A 21,055-nucleotide genomic window follows, 5' to 3' on the forward strand; every position below is an offset into this window, starting at 1 on the left:
ACGAAGCTATTGCTACAGCACAAGAACTCATGCATACAATGCAGCTCAAAAAACAGAAAGGAATGATTCTAAAGGTGGATCTATCCAAGGCGTTCGATAGAACAAACTAGCTCTACATCAGACTACTGTTGACCCATCTTGGCTTTCCCTATGATTATATCAAATGGATAATGAGCTGTATTACTGATGTATCCTATAGTGTGCTTCTCAATGGCGAAGCTACATCCTTTTTCACTTCGGAGAGGGGCCTCGGACAGGGATGCCCTCTCTCGCCCCTATTATTCTTACTTATTATGGAAGGATTAAGTAGGATTATTACATCTGCTCAAGATAGAAATCAACTGACTGGCATTAAAATCACTGAAAACTTTTATCTCACTCATCTATTATTTGTTGATGATATTCTGATATTCTTAAATGGCAGTATTGGGGACACCACAACTCTTCAGAACTTAATCATTCTTTTTCAACAAGCTACAGGAATGATGATAAATGACAGCAAATCCACGATTACTACTGTCGGATGCACTCAACATGAGTTCACCTTCGCAACACAGCGCTTCCCGTTCACCTCTTTGAACTTGACAGAAGGTATAAAATACCTGGGATTTAGACTAAAACCTCTCGGTTACAGGATTGCGGACTGGACTTGGCTCATTGCGAAAGTGGAAAAAAGACTACAGGTATGGTATCATAAATATCTCTCTCGGGCAGGCAGATTGATTCTCATTAAAGCAGTAATTGAAGCCACTCCAGTCTACTGGATGACCTTGGCCTGGATACCTAAAGGTATTTTGAGTAGATTACAAAGTATATGCTGTAGATTTCTATGGAAAGGACACCAACCGGGGAAGCTATTTGCCTGGGTTAAATGGGACACCATTGCAAAACCCAAAAGTTGGGGAGGGTGGGGCATAAAGAGGCTTGATTTATTTTCCAGAGCATTAGCGGCCAAGCTCGGTTGGCAACTCCTCACCACAAACAGTCTCTGGTCCCGAGTTGCACAAGTGAAATACATCAAGCCATTGCATCTAATGGACTGGTTCCATCAGCAGCATGAAACAAGACATAACATATCTAATATCTGGAAAGCGGTTATCGGCTCACTACCACTTCTGCGTGAAGGAATTACATGGCGCATCAAGGAAGGTAATGCTGTTCGAATCGGTTTGGACCCATGGGTTGGTTGTGGCAATGCCCATAGATTATCTGCAGGCCTTTTAAGATACCTACACAGCAGAGGAGTAACACACATCAAGCACATCGGCGACAATGGCAATTCTTCCTTTCTTCAGCAGGCATGGGTATCAGCACGAGCTTTGGAGATACCAGTTCAGTGGCATCACGAATGGTAGGATTACACGGATGCCCTTACCCAGGCACATATCAGACTCACAGAAGGACCGGATGAGATAATTTGGGCCTTTGCAAAACACGGAGTATACACCCCGAGACAAGGTTATATAAGGCTCATGGAATCCTTCAAGCCACAGGACATCCTCCCAACCTGGAAAACGCTCTGGAAGCTCAAGGCAGCACCTCGTACACGCTTATTGATGTGGAACATTCTCTTTGACAAGATCCCTACCGGGACCAATCTAATGAAGAGATCATTTTATGGTCCCTTCTGGTGCCACTTGTGCCGCAAGGAAGAAGAAAGTACAGAGCATCTCTTTTTAAATTGCAATACAGCTAAGGAATTTTGGCAATCCATCATCACTCACTATCCAAACTTAAAAAGCTAGCAAGGGCACAATCTCATGGATGCTTGGAACATTTGGTGTCAAAATCAATCAGGAAAATTCGTTAATATGCCACTGCTTGTATGTTGGGCATTATGGATTGCACGTAACCAGACCATATTCAATTTAAATACCCCCCATTGGCCTGTCATTTTACACCACACGATCGTCGATTTTGATCTGCTACCCGAAGTGGAAACCAATGCCCCCCCCCCGCACCATCAGACCTGAAATCATAGACAAATCTAAGCCCTGGGCATATTTTGATGGCTCTGCTCAGGAAGCAGGTTGTGGGGGTGGCGCCATCCTTTACCTCAATGAATCGCACTGCTACAAGATCCAAATTAACCTAGGCAGAGGCACCAATAACTTTGTTGAACTGTGCACAGCAAAACATATTATTCACTTTGCATTACAAAAACAGTGCAGACACCTGCAACTTTATGGAGATTCTAAAATTGTTTGCAACTGGCTGAATGATGCATCACATTGCTATGCATTTTCATTGAGGCATATATTAGATGAAGCTAAAAGACTGATTACATCTTTTGAATCATTTGTCTGTCGACACATCTACAGGGAACAAAACTCAGATGCAGATCAACTATCCAAAGAGGCAGCGCACAGACAAGGAAATGACTGGTTGATACAGGAGGAGATAGACGGAACTTTCTACCAGCATTATCATAGACCTTTTGATGATCCTATAGAAAATGGGCTATAAGGCCCACATATAAACAAGCTCTGTTTTTTTGTATTATCATGTATATATATCCACTGTTTGGACATGAGTAACAACTCTTTTTTTGGTAACGTACAGTTTTTTGTTGCTCTCTGCGTAGAGCAGGACTTAATTTTTGATCATCTTTTAGTTACAACTAGTACAGACTTTGTGGACTCCCTGCGTGGAGACATTACAGACAATCCTTAAGATCTATAGATTGTGAACTCGTCAGGCTCCTTAGCCTCCATATGAATATGCATTTGGCATCTACAAAATGTAATTTCTTTATATTAATAGAAATTACGACTTTTTCCCATGGGAAAAAAAATAATAATAATAATAATAAATAAACAAATAAAAATAAAAAATATATAAATTAATTTAAAATAAATAAATAAATAAAATTAAAATTAATTAAATAAAAAATAAATAAATAATATAAAAAAAAAAATTTAAAAAAAATACCAAATTAGAATAAAATAATATTTAAAAAAAAAATAAAAAAATAAATAAATAACTAGAAAAAATAATGGAATATATTCTAAAAAATTATTTAAAAGACCAGGAAGAAAGCGACTAGGAAGAAAGAGCTGGGACCCAACACCTACTAATTTTCTAGCCATCCTCCCTATTGAGATTGCTCGGTCTCTTTTCAATCTCAGGAGCTTCTCTAAATTTCCGATGATGGAACTGCGAAACTCTAGCAATGACACAAGCCTACTCAATACAAACATGATGATTGGTTTTTTCCGCATGCTCAACTAAAGCGGAAGACTTTGATCTCCTATGCTTGAGGTCAGCTGCGTGCTCACTGATCCTTTGATTGATGGAACGACCCATCTCACCAATATAGGGGGTCCCACAGGAACAAGGGATCATATATACCCCTTTCATATCTTTAAGGTCGATAGGATCCTTTGCTAATCTAAAGGACATACGAATGGTGTTAAAGGGCCTAAAGGTTACATGGACACTATGCATCTTGAGAATCCTTGCAATCTTATCAGTGGTCCCTTGAACAAACGCAAGATGGACACCAAGAATCCGCTCCTTCGGTTCCCTTTTAACAAGAGAATACTTGGTAGCTTTTAGGAAAGCCTTCTGACCCATGTATCTACTATAACCATTCTCAACGAAGACATCAAGGAGATGGGATTTTTCTTTCTCAAAACTCTTTTTATCTGAGATCCTTAGGGCCCGAGTAGCAAGGGTATTGAGAACACCCATCTTTTGAGCTGGGAAATGGTGGGAATTGGCATGAAGATATTGCTCCGTATGAGTTTTCTCTCGAAAAACTTGGTGGAAGAAGGAACCATCACTATTATTAGAAATAAGAATATCAAGGAAAGGGAGGCAACCATCAACTTCCTATTATTAGGTGAACTTAATGGTCAAGGATTGATTGTTGAGATAATCGAAGAAGAGATCCAGTTTCTCTTGGCCAAAAAATTTCTCTTAAACTATATTAAATTTGTTAAATGTTAAATTTGTTAATTATTAAATGTTAAACATTTAAGCTTGACATCCACCCCATATTGAACTTTAGAGCTTATGTGGGCTCAATAAAAACCATAAAATTAACAATTATAATTGTAATTAATAATTAAACTCACTTAGATCCATCTTTTAGATTGGGAATTAAGATGGATCTAGGCTAGTTAAAAAAAAAGAAGTAAAACTAATAAAAAAACTGATCTCATGCTTCCATATTTATTTTCCATCATAGAAAAGATTTTGATTTACAATAGTGATTATTCAAAGTGGCTGAGTGAACATTAATTTATGTTTATTGGAGATAACTGTGTTGATTGCATATTACATGTGTTGGTTTCATATTAGAGAGGAAAGAAAAGTTTACTTTTTTGACAGTCAAATTTTTACATATTCTTAATGATATGGGGATGTGGTCCAATGGTTAGGTGGGAAGATTTAGTCCCCTAGAATGTAGTCCAATGATTAAGTGGAAGATTTGGTCCCCACAAGTCATGTGGTCCAATCCCAAACAAAACTATGTATACTGAAAGCTTGTCTAAACACTATTTCTGTCCAATCCCAAATAACACTATATATATCCAAAAACTTACATGAACATGATTTTTTCCGTTGAAAAAACAAAAAATGCCCCCGAAGTCAGTCCAACGAACGTTGAAAAACACGATTTCTTCCATTGAAGAAAAAAAAAAAAGATGCCCCTGAAGTCAGTCTAGCAAAAGTCGAAAACTGAACCTAGCAAAAGTCGAAAATTGAACCGTTCAGAATAGAATCTACAAATCCATGGGAAACTTAAAACGCGGTCTATGCTTATGTTGATATCTGTGCAGAGTAATTTAAAGTTTTGGGGAGCACTAGTATTTGCAAATCCAGATCCTTGCACTTTAGGTTCTCCGTTCTTCATTGGCCATGGCAATCCTCCATGGGAGATTTTCTTGCTCGACTCTCATCAGCCAAACAATTAAACTATTCTACGGAATGGCAGTTCTCTTGATGATCATTACTCTCAAGTCGTAGATTTGTAAGGCACAACTGTTTAGGTGCCACCACAATGTTAACTATACAGAAGGGAGTACGTTCGAGGGAAATCTGAATACAGTCATGAATAGTCTTATCAAAGACACGTTACAAACAGAGTTTGACACATCTGTGTATGGCCAAAGTCCTGACCAAGTATATGGCCTCCTTCAATGTCGGGGAGACGCAACAGTCGAGCAATGCTACAATTGTTCACAACAAGAAAACACTATTCTTCGACAAAACTGTGGGAATGCCCGCGGTGGTTTAATTTGGTTTACTTTCTGCTTTTTACGTTACGAGAATTATAATTTCATTGGACAATTGGATACTAATGATGCATGGTATACTTACATCATTGGGAATGTCACAAGCGCTAGTGTCTTTAATCAGGCTCTTGATGCACTATTCACCAAGTTGTTATCTGAAGCAACGTCTGGATCTAAATTATATGCCTCTGGAACAACCAGAGACTTATTGTTTAAAGAGATTTACGCTATGGTCCAGTGCAACAGAGATATATCTATTGATAACTGCTCATCATGTCTGTCGGGACAAATAGCTTATATTTTTGCAACTTACAGTGGAAGTCAAGGAGCTCAGTCTTTAACGGGAAGCTGCAGAGTTCGCTATGAAATCTATAGTTTCTTTAACTCGACTAGTACGCAGAACGACAAGTCTTCAAAGAAATTACCCATAATTTTAGGTGTTGCTGGCGGCTTGCTTCTGTTGTTATTGGTATGCGTGTTAACAATAGGGAGGAGATTGATGTCTGTCATATTTCTAAATCCTTCCGAAGGTATTTGCATGAATTACTTATGAATACTAACGGTGCTTATGATTAGATCTGGGCTTAGATGCAGCATAAGTCATGACGAAGCTGTTTATTTTCGTTGTATAGGTCATGGGCAAGTCGAGGAAGACACAGCAATCGATGAGGATCGCAAAATTGCGTTTACCATGGAAGAATTGATAGCTGCTACGGAAAATTTGTCGGGAATTTCTGGTTATTCCAAACAAAATACAGTGGAAAAATCCTCTGTTTCCACTGTTGAGAATTTTCTGATAAATTCTGAAACAACAAAAATATGAACAGAGAGCAATACTCTGTTTTCTGATAATTCAAAAACACAAGAACAGAGCATAAAATAATACTCTACTTTGCCTCAGGATCAAAAACTGATCAAAATAATACTCTGTCTTTGACACAGAAAAATACTCTGTTTTTAACTCAGAAAAACAGAAAAATTCGTTCTCTGGAAACGGTGTTGCAGCAACACAGTTTTTTTTCAGTTGTTGTAACTTGTGCTGCAGCAACGCTGTTCATGGTGTTGCAGCAACATAAATTTTTTCACTTGTTGTTCGTGGTGTTGCAGCAACGTAAATTTTTGGTGTTGCGGCAACGTAACTTTTGACGTCAAGTATTTTTTGAGTTACGGTGTAACAACAACGGGGATTTTTTACGTCAAGTATTTTTCGACTTACGGTGTAACAGCAACAGGCAAAAAGAAACTTCTATTTATGAACGATAAACTAACTGATAAAATAAGTCTTCCTCACATAGAGGGATCTTCACAAAATATTATGCTAAAGAGCATCTTCCTCTTGACAGAGGGATTACAACAGGAACGCTTCAGTTACACAAAACAACTATCTCAGAAAATTTCAACACTGCTGTGCAATACAAAAAAAACTCTCTTGTTCTACACTGCTGTGTGTTACAAAAGGACTTTCAATCTATTTCATCTCTCTCTGTTTTCTACTTCTGTTTTTGTTTCTATTTATAGTGCGGGAAAGGATCTTCACCGCTTTAACTTGCTGATAAAGTCTCTGCTGCTCATGATTAACAAATTTGATCTTTTGCTGTATTTCTTGAGTCGGTGGTGATGAAATCTATGACTGATAAATGCTACGTCGGCTCGAGGCTGGTTCTTTTCTCTTTCAGCCATTCTGCTCATTAATATGGTTGTTGAGAAGTAATGATGTAGTGTTGTATCTGATCTTCATCCTTCGGGAACTCAAAAATAATTAAAGAGTGAAAAGATGGTAATGGCGATGACATAAAAGATCGGGAGAAAATGTGGGGCGCCGGATCACGACAAATGAATAAAGTAGCTGTTGTTGTTCTGTTCACTGCAGTTGAAATTATAATTTCAACACTCCCCTTTAATTTCAACTTCTGGGTTATCAGTCATACCCAGAAGTTTCCTTAAAAACTCAAAACTTTTCTGATCCAATGGCTTTGTCAGAATATCTGCAACCTGTTCCTGAGTCCTGCAATGTTGTAAAATGATTTCTCCATTGTTCACCAATTCTCTGATGTAGTGAAACTTTGTGTCTATGTGTTTTGTTCTCTTGTGGAATATAGAGTTCTTGGATAATGCAATAGCTGAGCTATTGTCACAAAAAATAATTGTTGCTATTGCCTGCTCCTGGCATAGACTTCTCAACATTCTCCTCATCCAAACCGCTTGACATGCAGCTGCTGTAGCTGCCACATACTCTACTTCTGCTATAGACAATGACACAATTGGCTGTTTCTTGGAAGCCCATGAAATGGCTCCTGAACCTATGTGAAAAATGTAACCAGATGTGCTTTTTCGGTCATCTACACTTCCAGCCCAATCACTATCTGTGTATCCAACTAAATCTGAACATTCTGAAACAGTATAAAATATGCCATACCTTTTTGTACCTTTAACATACCTCAGAATTCTCTTTGCTGCCTGCCAATGTGTTTCTTTTGGCTTCTCCATGAATCCGGAAATTAAACTAACAGCATACATTATGTCTGGCCTAGTTGCAGTCAAATACATGAGGCTGCCAACTATGCTCTTGTACACAATAGGGTCAAAATCTTTGCTGCTGTCCTCTTTGCTGAGTTTTAATCCCATCACTGTGGGAGTGATTGCTGCCTTGCTGTCCTGCATGTTAAATCTGCTCAACACTTCATTTACATATTTTGCCTGTGAAATAAAAATTCCATTTTTATTTTGATCTACTTCTATTCCTAGGAAGTATCTCAGCAAACCCATGTCAGTCATCTCAAATTCTTCTTTCATGACTGATTTGAAATTTTCAATGAGGTAGTCATCATTACCTGTAAAAATCACATCATCAACATATAACACAACAATTAAAATTTTACAGTCTTTTTCTTTGATGTAAACAATGGGTTCTCCCTCACACTTCTCAAATCCATTCTCTAGTAGATAGGAATCTATCCTATTGTACCACGCTCTTGGTGCTTGCTTCAACCCATAAAGAGCTTTCTTCAATCTGCAGACTTTGTGCTCTTGGCCTTTCTTCTCATAGCCTAGAGGTTGCTCGATGTAAACCTCTTCCATTAATACTCCATTCAAGAATGCTGACTTCACGTCCATTTGGTAAACTTTCCATTTGTTTTGTGCTGCTATGGACAACACTGCTCTTACTGTTTCCATTCTTGCAACTGGTGCGAAAGTCTCCTCATAATCTCTCCCATACTGCTGCTTGTATCCCTTGACAACAAGTCTTGCTTTATGCCTTTCTATCTTTCCTTCAGCATTACTCTTGGTCTTGTAGACCCATTTAACTCCAATGACTTCTTTACCTTTTGGTAGATCAACTAAATCCCATGTCTTATTTCTTTCTATGGCATTCATCTCCTCATCCATAGCTTCTATCCATTTCTTATCTTTAATTGCATCTTCAAAATGAACAGGGTCATCAACATGACAATACAAAGAAAATAGGGAATTCATTCCTTCATCATAAATATCACTTAAATTTCTGAATTTCTTACCTCTTTCATTCAGTGTGCAAGTGCTTGTAGATGCACTTGAATTCCTCCTTGTGGTGTGCTTGGAGAAGCACTCTCATTTCTCCTCAAGGGTGTTTTTTGCTGTTTTGTTATTGGCGCTGCTGTTTGGGGATGTGTTTCAGCCAACTCCTCATCATCATCATCATGAGACAAACAGTTTTTAACATTAACTGTTTTCTCTGTGCTTCCATCCCAAGTTTCCTCTTCAATAAATTGAACATCTCTGCTCACAAAAAACTTCTTGGTGGATGGGATATATAACCTGTAAGCTTTGGATTCTTCACTGTATCCAATGAAAATACATTTCTCCCCTTTGTTGTCCAATTTCTTCCTTAGCTGATCTGGAATGTGTGCATAAGCCACACAACCAAAAACTTTCATATGGGTGACTCCTTGCTTTCTCCTACTCCATGCTTCTTCTGGCACTTTATTCATTACTGCTTTTGTAGGACATCTATTCAAAATATATACTGCACAGTGTACAACTTCAGCCCAATAATCATTTGGCAAATGCTTTGCCTTCAACATGCTCCTCGCCATATCCATGATTGTTCTGTTTTTTCTTTCAGCAACTCCATTTTGCTGCGGGGTGTACCTTGCTGTAAATTGCTTATGAATTCCATTTTCTCTGCAAAAACGTAAAAATTCTTTGGAGATATACTCACCTCCTCTGTCAGTTCTCAAAACCTTGATACGCAGCCCACTTTGATTTTCTACAAGTGCTTTGAAATTTTGGAATTTTTCAAACACTTCACTCTTATTCTTCAGAAAATAAACCCAAGTCTTTCTGGTAAAGTCATCAATAAATGTTAGAAAATATTGGCTGCCTGCAAGTGATGGAGCTTGCATCGGTCCACATAAATCTGAGTGGATAATTTCTAAAGGTGCTTTTGTCTTTATGCTTTTCCCAGTTGGAAAACTTTCTCTGTGTTGTTTTCCCAATATACAACCTTCACAAAGGCTGTCTGGCTTTTCTATCAATGGTAATCCTCTTACCATTCCTTTTCTACTCAACGAATTAAGACCTCCAAAGTTGAGATGTCCAAATCTCAAATGCCACAACCAATTTTCATCCTTTGGTACGCTTTGGAGAGCCTCTTGTGTCACTGCTGCAATTACTTCTTTATTTTTCAGATCTGCCCTTATTCTAAGAGGGAACATCCTGTTCCTTGTCATCTTCACTTCAACAATACAACGTTTGCTGGGTAATCTGTCCATGATGGTGCATACATCATTCTCAAAGAGAACATTGTAACCCTTCTGAACAAGCTGTCCAATACTCAAGAGATTACACTTCATTCCAGGAACATAATAAACATCTTCTATGGTTTTCTTTTCACCTTTCTTTGTAAGTATTTTAACTTCTCCTTTTCCCATAATAAAATTTTTACTATCAGTCCCAAGTGTGACTTGTGACTGCACACTCTGATCTAAAATAGAAAACAGGGCTATGTTTCCTGTCATATGGTTGCTGCAACCAGAATCTTGAAACCATATATCCTCACTGTTTGTTTCAGCCATATTACAAACTAACAACACATTACCTTGACTGATATTTTCTCTAGTGATATGTGCACTAGATCTATTACTCATATCATGCTGCTTCTTCCTACATTCATTTGCATAGTGCCCAATTTTTTTACAATAATAACATTGGACATTGGATTTTTCATACCTTTGTCCTTGAGCATGATGATGTCCACTTTGCTGGTTGCTGCCATGGCCTTGGTTCTGATTTGGATTGCTGCCTCTTCCTTGAACATTTGCTGGACTGTTTCTTCCGCCTCTGTATTGGGTTCTGCCTCTTCCTCTCTTGTTTCCTCTACCTTGACCTCTTCCTCATCCAAATGACATCTGGGTCTTGAAGGCTTGCTCTAGAGATGAGTTTTCATTTCTACTCAACCTCTGCTCATGTGTTATCAGTGATGCATGAAGTTCATCAACTGAAAAATTTGAGAGATCCTTTGTCTCTTCTATGGTGGTGACAATCACATCAAACTTTGAGGGTAGGCACCTCAATAGTTTCTCCACAATCCTCCTTTCTTCAAGAGTTTCTCCATGAGACCTTATCTGTGTGACCAAACCAATTGCATGTGTGAAGAATGAGTCAATATTGTCTGACTCCTTCATACGCAGGTTCTCAAAATCTTTCCTCAGCAACTGTAGTTTTGTTGTCTTCACTTTCTCCATGCCTTGATAGGCTGTCTTGAGAATTTTCCATGCTTCTCTGGATGTATTGGCTGCTGCTATCCTCGGAAACACACTCTCATGCACTGCTTGATATAAGAATACAAGGGCTTTTGAGTCCTTCTTCTTATTTCTCTTCAACAACTCTTTCTCCTCGTGAGTTAATCCAATAAACTCTTCTTCATTTGTTGGCTCTTCAAATCCATATTCAACAATTTCCCATAAATCTTGTGAGGAAAACACGGCTCTCATGGTTATTGCCCAGTAGTCATAATTTTTCCCATTGAACTGTGGGAGCTGGGTATTAAACATACCCACGCTGGTGCTGGCCATTCTTGTAATACTTGACTGTAAAAAAAATCACTTAATTGTCTTCAGCAGCTACACAAAAAACTAATCTGAAAAATACCTTGACAGCGTTTTCGCTCTGCTGGATAATTTGCTGCAGCAACAAATCTTCTTTCAGCTTCTTTGATGTCTTCAAAGAGCCTGGACAAGCTCTGATACCATGTCGGGAATTTCTGGTTATTCCAAACAAAATACAGTGGAAAAATCCTCTATTTCCACTATTGAGAATTTTCTGATAAATTCTGAAACAACAAAAATATGAACAAAGAGCAATACTCTCTTTTCTGATAATTCAAAAACACAAGAACAGAGCATAAAATAATACTCTACTTTGCCTCAGGATCAAAAACTGATCAAAATAATACTCTGTCTTTGACACAGAAAAATACTCTGTTTTTAACTCAGAAAAACAGAAAAATTCGTTCTCTGGAAACGGTGTTGCAGCAACACAGTTTTTTTTCAGTTGCTGTAACTTGTGTTGCAGCAACGTTGTTCGTGGTGTTGCAGCAACGTAAATTTTTTCAGTTGTTGTTCGTGGTGTTGCAGCAACGTAAATTTTTGGTGTTGCAGCAACGTAACTTTTGACGTCAAGTATTTTTTGAGTTACGGTGTAACAGCAACGGGGATTTTTGACGTCAAGTATTTTTCGACTTACGGTGTAACAGCAACAGGCAAAAAGAAACTTCTATTTATGAACGATAAACTAACTGATAAAATAAGTCTTCCTCACGTAGAGGGATCTTCACAAAATATTATGCTAAAGAGCATCTTCCTCTTGACAGAGGGATTACAACAGGAACGCTTCAGTTCCACAAAACAACTATCTCAGAAAATTTCAGCACTGCTGTGCAATACAAAAAAAACTCTCTTGTTCTACACTGCTGTGTGTTACAAAAGGACTTTCAATCTATTTCATCTCTCTCTGTTTTCTACTTCTGTTTTTGTTTCCATTTATAGTGTGGGAAAGGATCTTCACCGCTTTAACTTGCTGATAAAGTCTCTGTTGCTCATGATTAACATATTTGATCTTTTGCTGTATTTCTTGAGTCAGTGGTGATGAAATCTATGAATGATAAATGCTACGTCGGCTCGAGGCTGGTTCTTTTTTCTTTCAGCCGTTCGGCTCATTAATATGGTTGTTGAGAAGTAATGATGTAGTGTTGTATCTGATCTTCATCCTTCGGGAACTCAAAAATAATTAAAGAGTGAAAAGATGGTAATGGCGGTGACATAAAAGATCGGGAGAAAATGTGGGGCGCCGGATCACGACAAATGAATAAAGTAGCTACTGTTGTTCTGTTCACTGCAGTTGAAATTATAATTTCAACACTCCCCTTTAATTTCAACTTCTGGGTTATCAGTCATACCCAGAAGTTTCCTTAAAAACTCAAAACTTTTCTGATCCAATGGCTTTGTCAGAATATTTGCAACCTGTTCCTGAGTCCTGCAATGTTGTAAAATGATTTCTCCATTGTTCACCAATTCTCTGATGTAGTGAAACTTTGTGTCTATGTGTTTTGTTCTCTTGTGGAATACAGAGTTCTTGGATAATGCAATAGCTGAGCTATTGTCACAAAAAATAATTGTTGTTGTTGCCTGCTCCTGGCATAGGCTTCTCAACGTTCTCCTCATCCAAACCGCTTGACATGCAGCTGCTGTAGCTGCCACATACTCTGCTTCTGCTGTAGACAATGCCACAATTGGCTGTTTCTTGGAAGCCCATGAAATGGCTCCTGAACCTATGTGAAAAATGTAACAAGATGTGCTTTTTCGATCATCTACACTTCCAGCCCAATCACTATCTGTGTATCCAACTAAATCTGAACATTCTGAAACAGTATAAAATATGCCATACCTTTTTGTACCTTTAACATACCTTAGAATTCTCTTTGCTGCCTGCCAATGTGTTTCTTTTGGCTTCTCCATGAATCTGGAAATTAAACTAACAGCATACATTATGTAATTTTCATGATAATAATAAGCTTGGGGATTTGGGGCGCTATACAAGGTAACAATGAATAAGAAAGCTTCTCCTAGTTTATAGAATAGTACTCTCCGGCTGCTCTCGCCGCACCTTTTACATTTTGGCTAAATTTTTCAGGGAACTGCTGAAGATGGAAAAGAAATAGCTATGAAAAAACTGTCTTTAAAGTCTCTGCAAGGAAAGGAAGAATTTCTAAATGAAGTTAAACTTGTGGGCAAAATTCAACACAAAAATCTTGTGAACCTACTAGGCTGTTGCACAGAAGGATCGGAAAGGTTGCTTGTTTATGAGTACTTACCGAATAATAGCCTGGATAAAATCCTATTAGGTGAGTTATTTCGAGTTTATTTTAGTATGTTTATTTGGGTCATGATAATTTATTAGTGTACTGCATTATCCATGTATACAGATCCAAACAAACGCAACCAGCTTGATTGGCAGAAACGCTACAACATAATAGTCGGAGTAGCTCGTGGGCTTCTCTATTTGCACGAGGATTCTCAACTGCGTATTATCCATCGGGATATAAAAGCAAGCAATATTTTGTTGGACGAAAATCTGAATCCCAAGATTGCAGATTTCGGCTTAGCAAGACTCTCTTCTGAAGAGTCAGCACAAGAGTTGCTGGAACTTAGTAAGATTTCAAAACAATTATCATCCTTACACTGTCAAAAACTATTCAGATTTACTTCTGTGTTGTCGACTTTAGGAGTATTGAAAGTACTGTAAATATTGCATTATGAAAATTTTACTTGCGCAGATTTACTTCTTCGTTATGTTCTAATTTTCCAGAATCCACGAAAACAATTTTTTCTTTGCAAATAGCTTTGACTTTATGGTTACTTCATTCTTACGATTTTACCACCACTATTTAATCTTTGACATTGTAATTGCGATATGTAGCGGGTATATGGCACCAGAATATGCTATGCATGGCCAATTATCTGTAAAAGCTGATGTTTATAACTTTGGCGTTCTCCTCCTGGAACTTATTACAGAAAAAAAGAACGCCAATTTTAACCTGTCACAAGAAATGCAGTTACTTCTAACATGAGTGAGATACTCTTGTACTCTTCTCATTTTATTTCCAAATGAACAAATCCATTTTATTTACACCTATATATGTTTCAATATATTATATTTTTTTTAATATATATTTCAATATCAAAATATAATATTACCTTTATAATATTGGCTATGAGTAATGTCAATGTATTGGAACTGAAAAACTTTTTATATTATTCATTAGATTATGTATAAGAAAAGTGCTATTAAATCTAAATGTAAAGTGATATTAACGTATTAAAATTTAAAAACTTTAATAATCTTTTTACATTATTCATTAGATTATGTATAACAAGAACATATTAAATCTAAGTCTTTCATCAATTTTTAATGAAAATTCATGAACCTCAATTCTAATACAGACCAAGCCTATCCGGGTAATTATCTATTAAAATGAAATATTATTATTTTCTAGTTTTATTTATCGGTGAGCAATCTAGTAGGCCATGTTATTTAATTATCCTATAATCTTTCCCGAAGTATGATTTTAGGGCATTAGATGTCGATATGAATTATCAATTTTTAGTTTAGAAGTTTTATTGTTATTTATTTTATTATGAGTTATTTATTTTTTAATTTTTTTTTATTTCAATTTAAGATAGATGAAGATTTGTTGATTTTATTTTTTTAATTGAAGGTTTTATTATTTTTCACGGGAATATGTTTAGCATATGTTTTGTCTGAACAGTTGTAGTCTGTTACATAATTTGTTAGATTGCATTGACTTTTAAGCAATTTAAAAAATTATATTGGTGTGTGAGTTGGCTCTCAACCCACCAATTTACTAGGAATTTGATATTACTTTAATTCTAATAAGTTTCTCATTATTATTTATAACATTTATTTAGATATAAGTAAATTTTGTTTAGCAAAATAGTCCATTACTTTTAATAAATTAAAAGAAATCTAGAAATTTAAGATTATCTTAATTTCTCATAAATTCATAGTGAAAACCACTCAATTTGAAATTATTCTAATTCTAATATTCTTTATGAATGTTATAATATGATGAAGAATAATAATTTATCAAGTTGGAATTATTTCATTTTTTTGATAAAAATTTTGAGAAATTTTAACTTTATTATTATTTTTAATTTTTTTTAATTATATTCAAATTTAAAAATATTTTTGAAATCTACCATTTAAATAATAATAAAATATAACTCAACTTAACATTACTTTTAACTTGGACGACACTAATAAGCAGCCTGTCACATATCAAAATGACAATCCCCTATGGTTATGCAGGCGTGGAGACTATACAAAGGAGGGAATATTGTGGATATGATTGATCCAGCCATCATTGGAACGTGCGACGTGGAGGAAGCATTGAGATGCATTCATATTGGTCTTTTATGTACTCATCACGTCGTCCATCAATGTCTCGAATCAATTGGATGCTTTCATCTCATTCTGTAACATTACCGGATCCCACACAGCCTGCTTTTGTTATATATATATCCACCCGTTGTGGCTCTGGGGTCTCACGATCTGCTAACATCTCTTCTACGTCGCCTGTTTCGTTTCACGCTCCTCTCTCTAACGCCGATGCTTCCATTACACATTTGGTACCCAGGTAACGCGTGTTCTAAATATGATGATATATATATTTCTATGTTGTGACATTAAGTGCGTGCGCTGAGAGACACAGAGATTGCATAATGTGTGATCATATTTATTTACTTTGTTGTTCTGACGCTGATTTTTAAAGTACAAAACAATGCAAACTTGCACTGAATCATGGCTTTTTCACATTCTACGGCTACGTGTAGATGTGAATTCAGAATTTTGTCCTATCCTTTGGTGTTATGAAAATATTGGATGGTTATCTTTCTGTATTTGTAGTGTTTGATATAATTTATTTTTTATATTACTAACTAAATATTTTTAATTTACAATTATCATTACGCTGGCAATTATTAATTTGCAAATAAATTATTGTGGATTATTTATGATTTTTAATAAATGTGTAAAGTTAATATAATTATATTAATATAATTACATTAAGGAATGTGGTTAATATAGGTTAATTTATATAATATCTTCATCCCATCCGAAGTTGAAGGATTACGAGAGTGCGAAGATGAGCAGAGTAGCAGCGTACAGCCGCTAGGGTTAGCTGCAGACCTGCAGCGGCAGGCGGACTGCAGGGGCAGAAGCCCACCCCAAGGCGGCAAAGCTGCACATCACGGTCGTAGGAAGTTGGCAGCAGCGAAAATGCACCCCCGCTAGGGGGCAGAAGGGGATTCCCCAACTAACGAAAGGCAGCCTGAAAACCAGAACAATTCAGGGAAAGATCAGAGAACAAATGAAAAGGATATTGAAGATATGCCGGACAGGCAGAATGATCAAGCTCAGCCAGAGGATCAGAGAGTGAGATCATCCACATGCAAGCCTGTTGCTAAGCATACGCCAACAGTGGAGTTCCCCAGTCACAGAATCAATGCAAGAATACAATACATGAAGGATCATGCCCTCATAAGCAAATTTATAGGCATTTGGCCAAACGAGAAAGCCCTGAGGACCTGGATTAATATAAAATGGCACCCGAAAGGACATATATCCTTGCATTTAGGTCCAAAAGGTTTCTTTACAGTAGTCTTCAACTGCTTGGAGGACAGAAACAGAGTCTTTGAGAGCGGACCTTATTTCTTTAACTCAGCGGGTCTATTCCTCAGAGAATGGGCAGTAAAATTTAACCCAGATAAGGAGGATCTGAGCTGGGCACCAGTTTGGATCAGGCTGTACTCATTGCCATGGGAATATTGGGAAGAAGAATCGCTTCAGGAGATTGGGAAGGTTCTGGGGGACTTTGTCAAGATCGCAGAAGAAACGAAAACGAAGAAGTACACCTCTTATGCCCGGATCTGCGTCTACATGGACTTAAAGGAACCCGTGCCGGACAAGGTAAAACTAACTCATGAGGATGAAGAATGGTACCAGTTAATAGATTATGAACATGTGCCCTTTAGATGTAGAAAATGTCATGCCTTAGGGCACCTGTTCCGAGATTGCCCGCTAAATAAGAAACCCACGGAACAAGATCAGGACAAGCAATCGACCGATGGGTTCACCAAAGTGGTTAATCGCAGAAGAGGAAATAAGAAACAGCCAGCTCAGAACAGGCAGGTCACGAAGGATCCTTCAAAGCCTTCAACAAGTAATAGCTTTGTTGTGTTAGTTGAGGAAGAGCAACAAGTCCAAGATCCTCTGTCATCCAAGAACATCACAAATCCGGACATGTCAGAGGATCCCAAAGTGTCATCAAAAGGAAAAAGCGAGATACAGGACGGAAACACCCATGGCACCAAATCGACAATCTGGAGCCAACCAAAGATGGAAATAGACACAACGGATTCAGGCACAGTACAAGCACGGGAAGAAGAAGAAAGCCATCAAGAAGTCAAAAATATGGATGAGGACACAGAAACATTTGATATAGGGGAATTGGACATTATTGGTCTGGAGGCCGCCTGCAAAACTAAGAACTTCGACAAGATAACTGCAACACAAGTGGACAAACTGGTGGAGGTTCTGCATAAAGCCCAGAAGAAATATTCACTCGTGGTGCAAACAGGCAGCAAATGGGATGGGACGTTTATTTCAAAGGATAGCAAAAAGCGTGGAAGGAAGTCAGCTCTGGAGAGAACCATCAAGGTCGGAGAAGTCCTGGTAGATTCCAGCAGATACACCCAGCTAACCAGGTATTTTAACATACACCCCAAACATCCCCAATGAAGTTGATATCTTGGAACATTAGAGGGCTTAACGGCCAGAAGAAAGGTAGACTCCTTAAAAACATGATAATGGAGGAAAAACCAGCAATTCTTTTCCTGCAAGAGACTAAATGTACACAAGCAGTTTTAGAAAACGTAGCAGCTAAGGCCTGGCCGGCAGGGCAGGTCACAGCAGTAGAAGCTCAAGGCGCTTCAGGAGGCTTGGCAATCCTTTGGGACGCAAGGTTGATACAGCTGGATAATATACATGCAAATAGAAATTTCATCCAAGCCAAGTTTCATCTCATTGGCACAAACATTGATGGGCATATTACAAATGTATACTTTCCACAAGAAATCCAGCAGAAAGCTGAAATATTGGATGCATTAACGAAGCTTAATGCAAGCCGAATGCACCCGCTATGGATCTCAGGAGGAGATTACAACATGATAGCGACTCTGGAGGAAAAGAAAGGAGGACGTTGCAGAATTAAAAGAGATGGCACTTTACTCAAAGATTTCATTCAAGAAAATTGGATGATTGATCTTCCTACTGAGAATGGCCTTTATACCTGGAACAACAAGAGAACGGAACCGATGCAAGTGGCCTCGCGTCTGGATCGTTTCCTAATTTCTGACAATGCAGTACACATGGACGGAGAATTCATAGCCTCAATCCTACCTTATTCAGGATCGGACCACTGGCCCATTGCCTTAAACTGGAACCGACCAGGTAAAAGTTTAAGGAGGCCATTCAGATTTGAATCTTTCTGGCTATCTCATCCAGACTTCCATGAATTTATAAAGACAACCTGGACAAATTTTAGGGCAACGGAGGGGACAAGTATGGCCCTATTTCAAAAGAAGCTGAAGTATCTCAAAGAGGAAATAAAACGTTGGAATAAATCTACATTTGGTAATATTTTCAAATCAAAGGAAATCCTAATTCAAAAAATGAAGGACACCCAACAAAGAATAATTTCTCATGGCCGATCCGAGGAATTGACACAGCAAGAACAAGCAATTGAAAAGCAAATTCTAGAAAGAGATCTGCAGGAAGAGACATTGTGGAGGCAGAAGTCCAGGATTAGGTGGCTGAAGGAAGGTGAAAAGAACACAAAATTCTTTCACAAAACAACAGTCCAAAGGCGCATGATCAACCAAATATCCTCAGTGAATAATGAGCAAGGAATCAAGGTCGAAAACCATGAAGGAACAGAAACGGAGTTCGTTAACTACTTCAAACAGATGAATCAAGAAGCAAATATCGATAGATCAGCGGCCATTGATAATATCACCAGGCACATTCCAAGAATAATTTCTGAAGATCAGAATACTCTGCTTCTTAAACCGATCAATCTTCAAGAAGTAGAATTAGCGGTGAACCAACTAAAAGCAGGGAAAGCACCCGGCCCAGATGGGTTCACGTCAAATTTCTTTCAGCATTTCTGGGAATTAATAAAATGGGAAGTATGGCAGGTAGTGGAGGAATCAAGGACTCTCAGATGGATGTATCCAGCTATGAATGCCACTTTTATAGCATTAATCCCCAAGTCTTCAGAATCCAACACTCCAGATAAGTATCGACCCATTGCTTTATGTAATATCATTTATAAAATTGTCTCAAAGGTTATTGCTCTAAGGTTGAAGCCCTTGCTGCCCCTCATCATTTCTCCTGAACAATCCGGGTATGTTGAAGGGCGTCAAATTACTGATGGGATCATCCTCACCCATGAAATAATGCATTCTCTCAAACAATTAAAGAAGCCGGGGATGCTTCTCAAAATCGATCTTTCAAAAGCATTCGATAGCATTAGCTGGAATTATTTGCAAAAAAATCTCCTGGCTTTTGGATTTCCTCCCCCTTGGGTAAGATGGGTTAGTAGTCTCATCTCCTCATCTTTCTTTTCTACCCTCATCAATGGGATTCCCTCTCCCACCTTTCGTCCATCTCGGGGCATTAGGCAGGGAGACCCCTTGTCACCTTTTCTATTTGTTATCCTTGCTGAAGGACTGGGGCGAAGCATTAAAGCCGCCATTCTAGCGCATAAGATCAAAGGAATTGTCGTTCATCATCTCCCAGCAGTCTCTCATCAACAATTTGTTGATGATAATATGTTATTTGGCCACTCTTCCGTTCAAGAAGCTCGCTCTTTCAAATCCATCTTGGACTCTTTTGCAAAAGCTTCTGGAGCCATCATAAATAATGCTAAATCCCAAGTATTTTTCTTTAACACCCCTCCTTATACCCAAAGAGCTATAACGCGTATTCTTGGCTTCTCCAAGGCTTCTCTGACCTCCTCTTATCTAGGTGCTCCTCTTACTGCATCCGCCCTCAAGCATTCATCGTGGACAATCCTGCTTGAAAAACTTGAAGCCAAATTGCTCCTTTGGACCTATAGATCGCTTAACATGGCCAGTAGAATTGTGCTTATCAAGTCCGTTTTGCAATCCATGCCACTCTACTTATTCTCCATTTTAGCAGCGCCAAAATGGGTACTTAAGGCAATCAAACAATTACAGAGAAATTTCCTATGGGGCAGCTCTGGACCAAACAGAAAATGGGCTCTCATTCGATGGGAAAAGGTTTGTATTCCTAGGCTGGAAGGAGGAATCAAACTCAGAGACCCGGAACAAAGTAATAAGACCATGGGGGCGAAAATATGGTGGAGGTGGCTTTCAAACTTCAATACCCCTTGGGCATGTCTCTGGACAGCAAAGTACTCAAGGAACTTACCCTTAGAAGAAAGGATCAGAATGTCGGAAACAAGTAAAGGATCGCTAATATGGAACTCGGCCATACAGCATAGAGATCTCATCCAAAAAAATAGCTTTTGGGAGGTGAAAGATGGTCTTACTGCCAGGTTCTGGGAAGACTCCTGGCAATAGCTACCAAATCTTAAGGATTGCATGCAAACTATTCATGATTGGGAGATAACCCCGCAGGAGAAAATAAGCAATTTCTGGAAAGAACCGAAT

At 38.1% G+C, this 21,055-nt stretch overlaps 2 protein-coding genes across 2 annotated transcripts; both read left to right on the plus strand.

Moving 5' to 3' along the window:
- The first annotated feature begins 293 nt into the window (after positions 1 to 293).
- LOC149198396 (uncharacterized) lies at positions 294 to 1,355 on the plus strand. The gene has a single exon (XM_089403683.1). The coding sequence runs from the start codon at positions 294 to 296 to the stop codon at positions 1,353 to 1,355; it is 1,062 nt and encodes a 353-aa protein (XP_089259809.1).
- Positions 1,356 to 5,058: 3,703 nt separating this feature from the next.
- LOC149198397 (cysteine-rich receptor-like protein kinase 25) lies at positions 5,059 to 14,349 on the plus strand. Its single transcript, XM_089403684.1, has 4 exons — positions 5,059 to 5,773; positions 5,876 to 5,980; positions 13,705 to 14,020; positions 14,199 to 14,349. The coding sequence occupies exons 1-4, from the start codon at positions 5,059 to 5,061 to the stop codon at positions 14,347 to 14,349; spliced, it is 1,287 nt and encodes a 428-aa protein (XP_089259810.1).
- Positions 14,350 to 21,055: the final 6,706 nt, after the last annotated feature.

This window comes from Pinus tabuliformis, chromosome 2_1 (genome assembly GCF_031772625.1).
Source record: "Pinus tabuliformis cultivar Carrire ecotype Pingquan chromosome 2_1, CPIR1, whole genome shotgun sequence".
NCBI lineage: Eukaryota > Viridiplantae > Streptophyta > Pinopsida > Pinales > Pinaceae > Pinus > Pinus tabuliformis.

Excerpts from the sequence above, each read along its gene's own strand:
- LOC149198397 (XM_089403684.1), top strand. The coding sequence starts at position 5,059 with ATGAATAGTCTTATCAAAGACACGTTACAAACAGAGTTTGACACATCT. Across the intron at positions 5,774-5,875 it reads ATTTCTAAATCCTTCCGAAG|GTCATGGGCAAGTCGAGGAA; the intron begins GTATTTGCATGA and ends TTCGTTGTATAG. Across the intron at positions 5,981-13,704 it reads AAATTTGTCGGGAATTTCTG|ATCCAAACAAACGCAACCAG; the intron begins GTTATTCCAAAC and ends CCATGTATACAG.
- LOC149198396 (XM_089403683.1), top strand. The coding sequence starts at position 294 with ATGGAAGGATTAAGTAGGATTATTACATCTGCTCAAGATAGAAATCAA.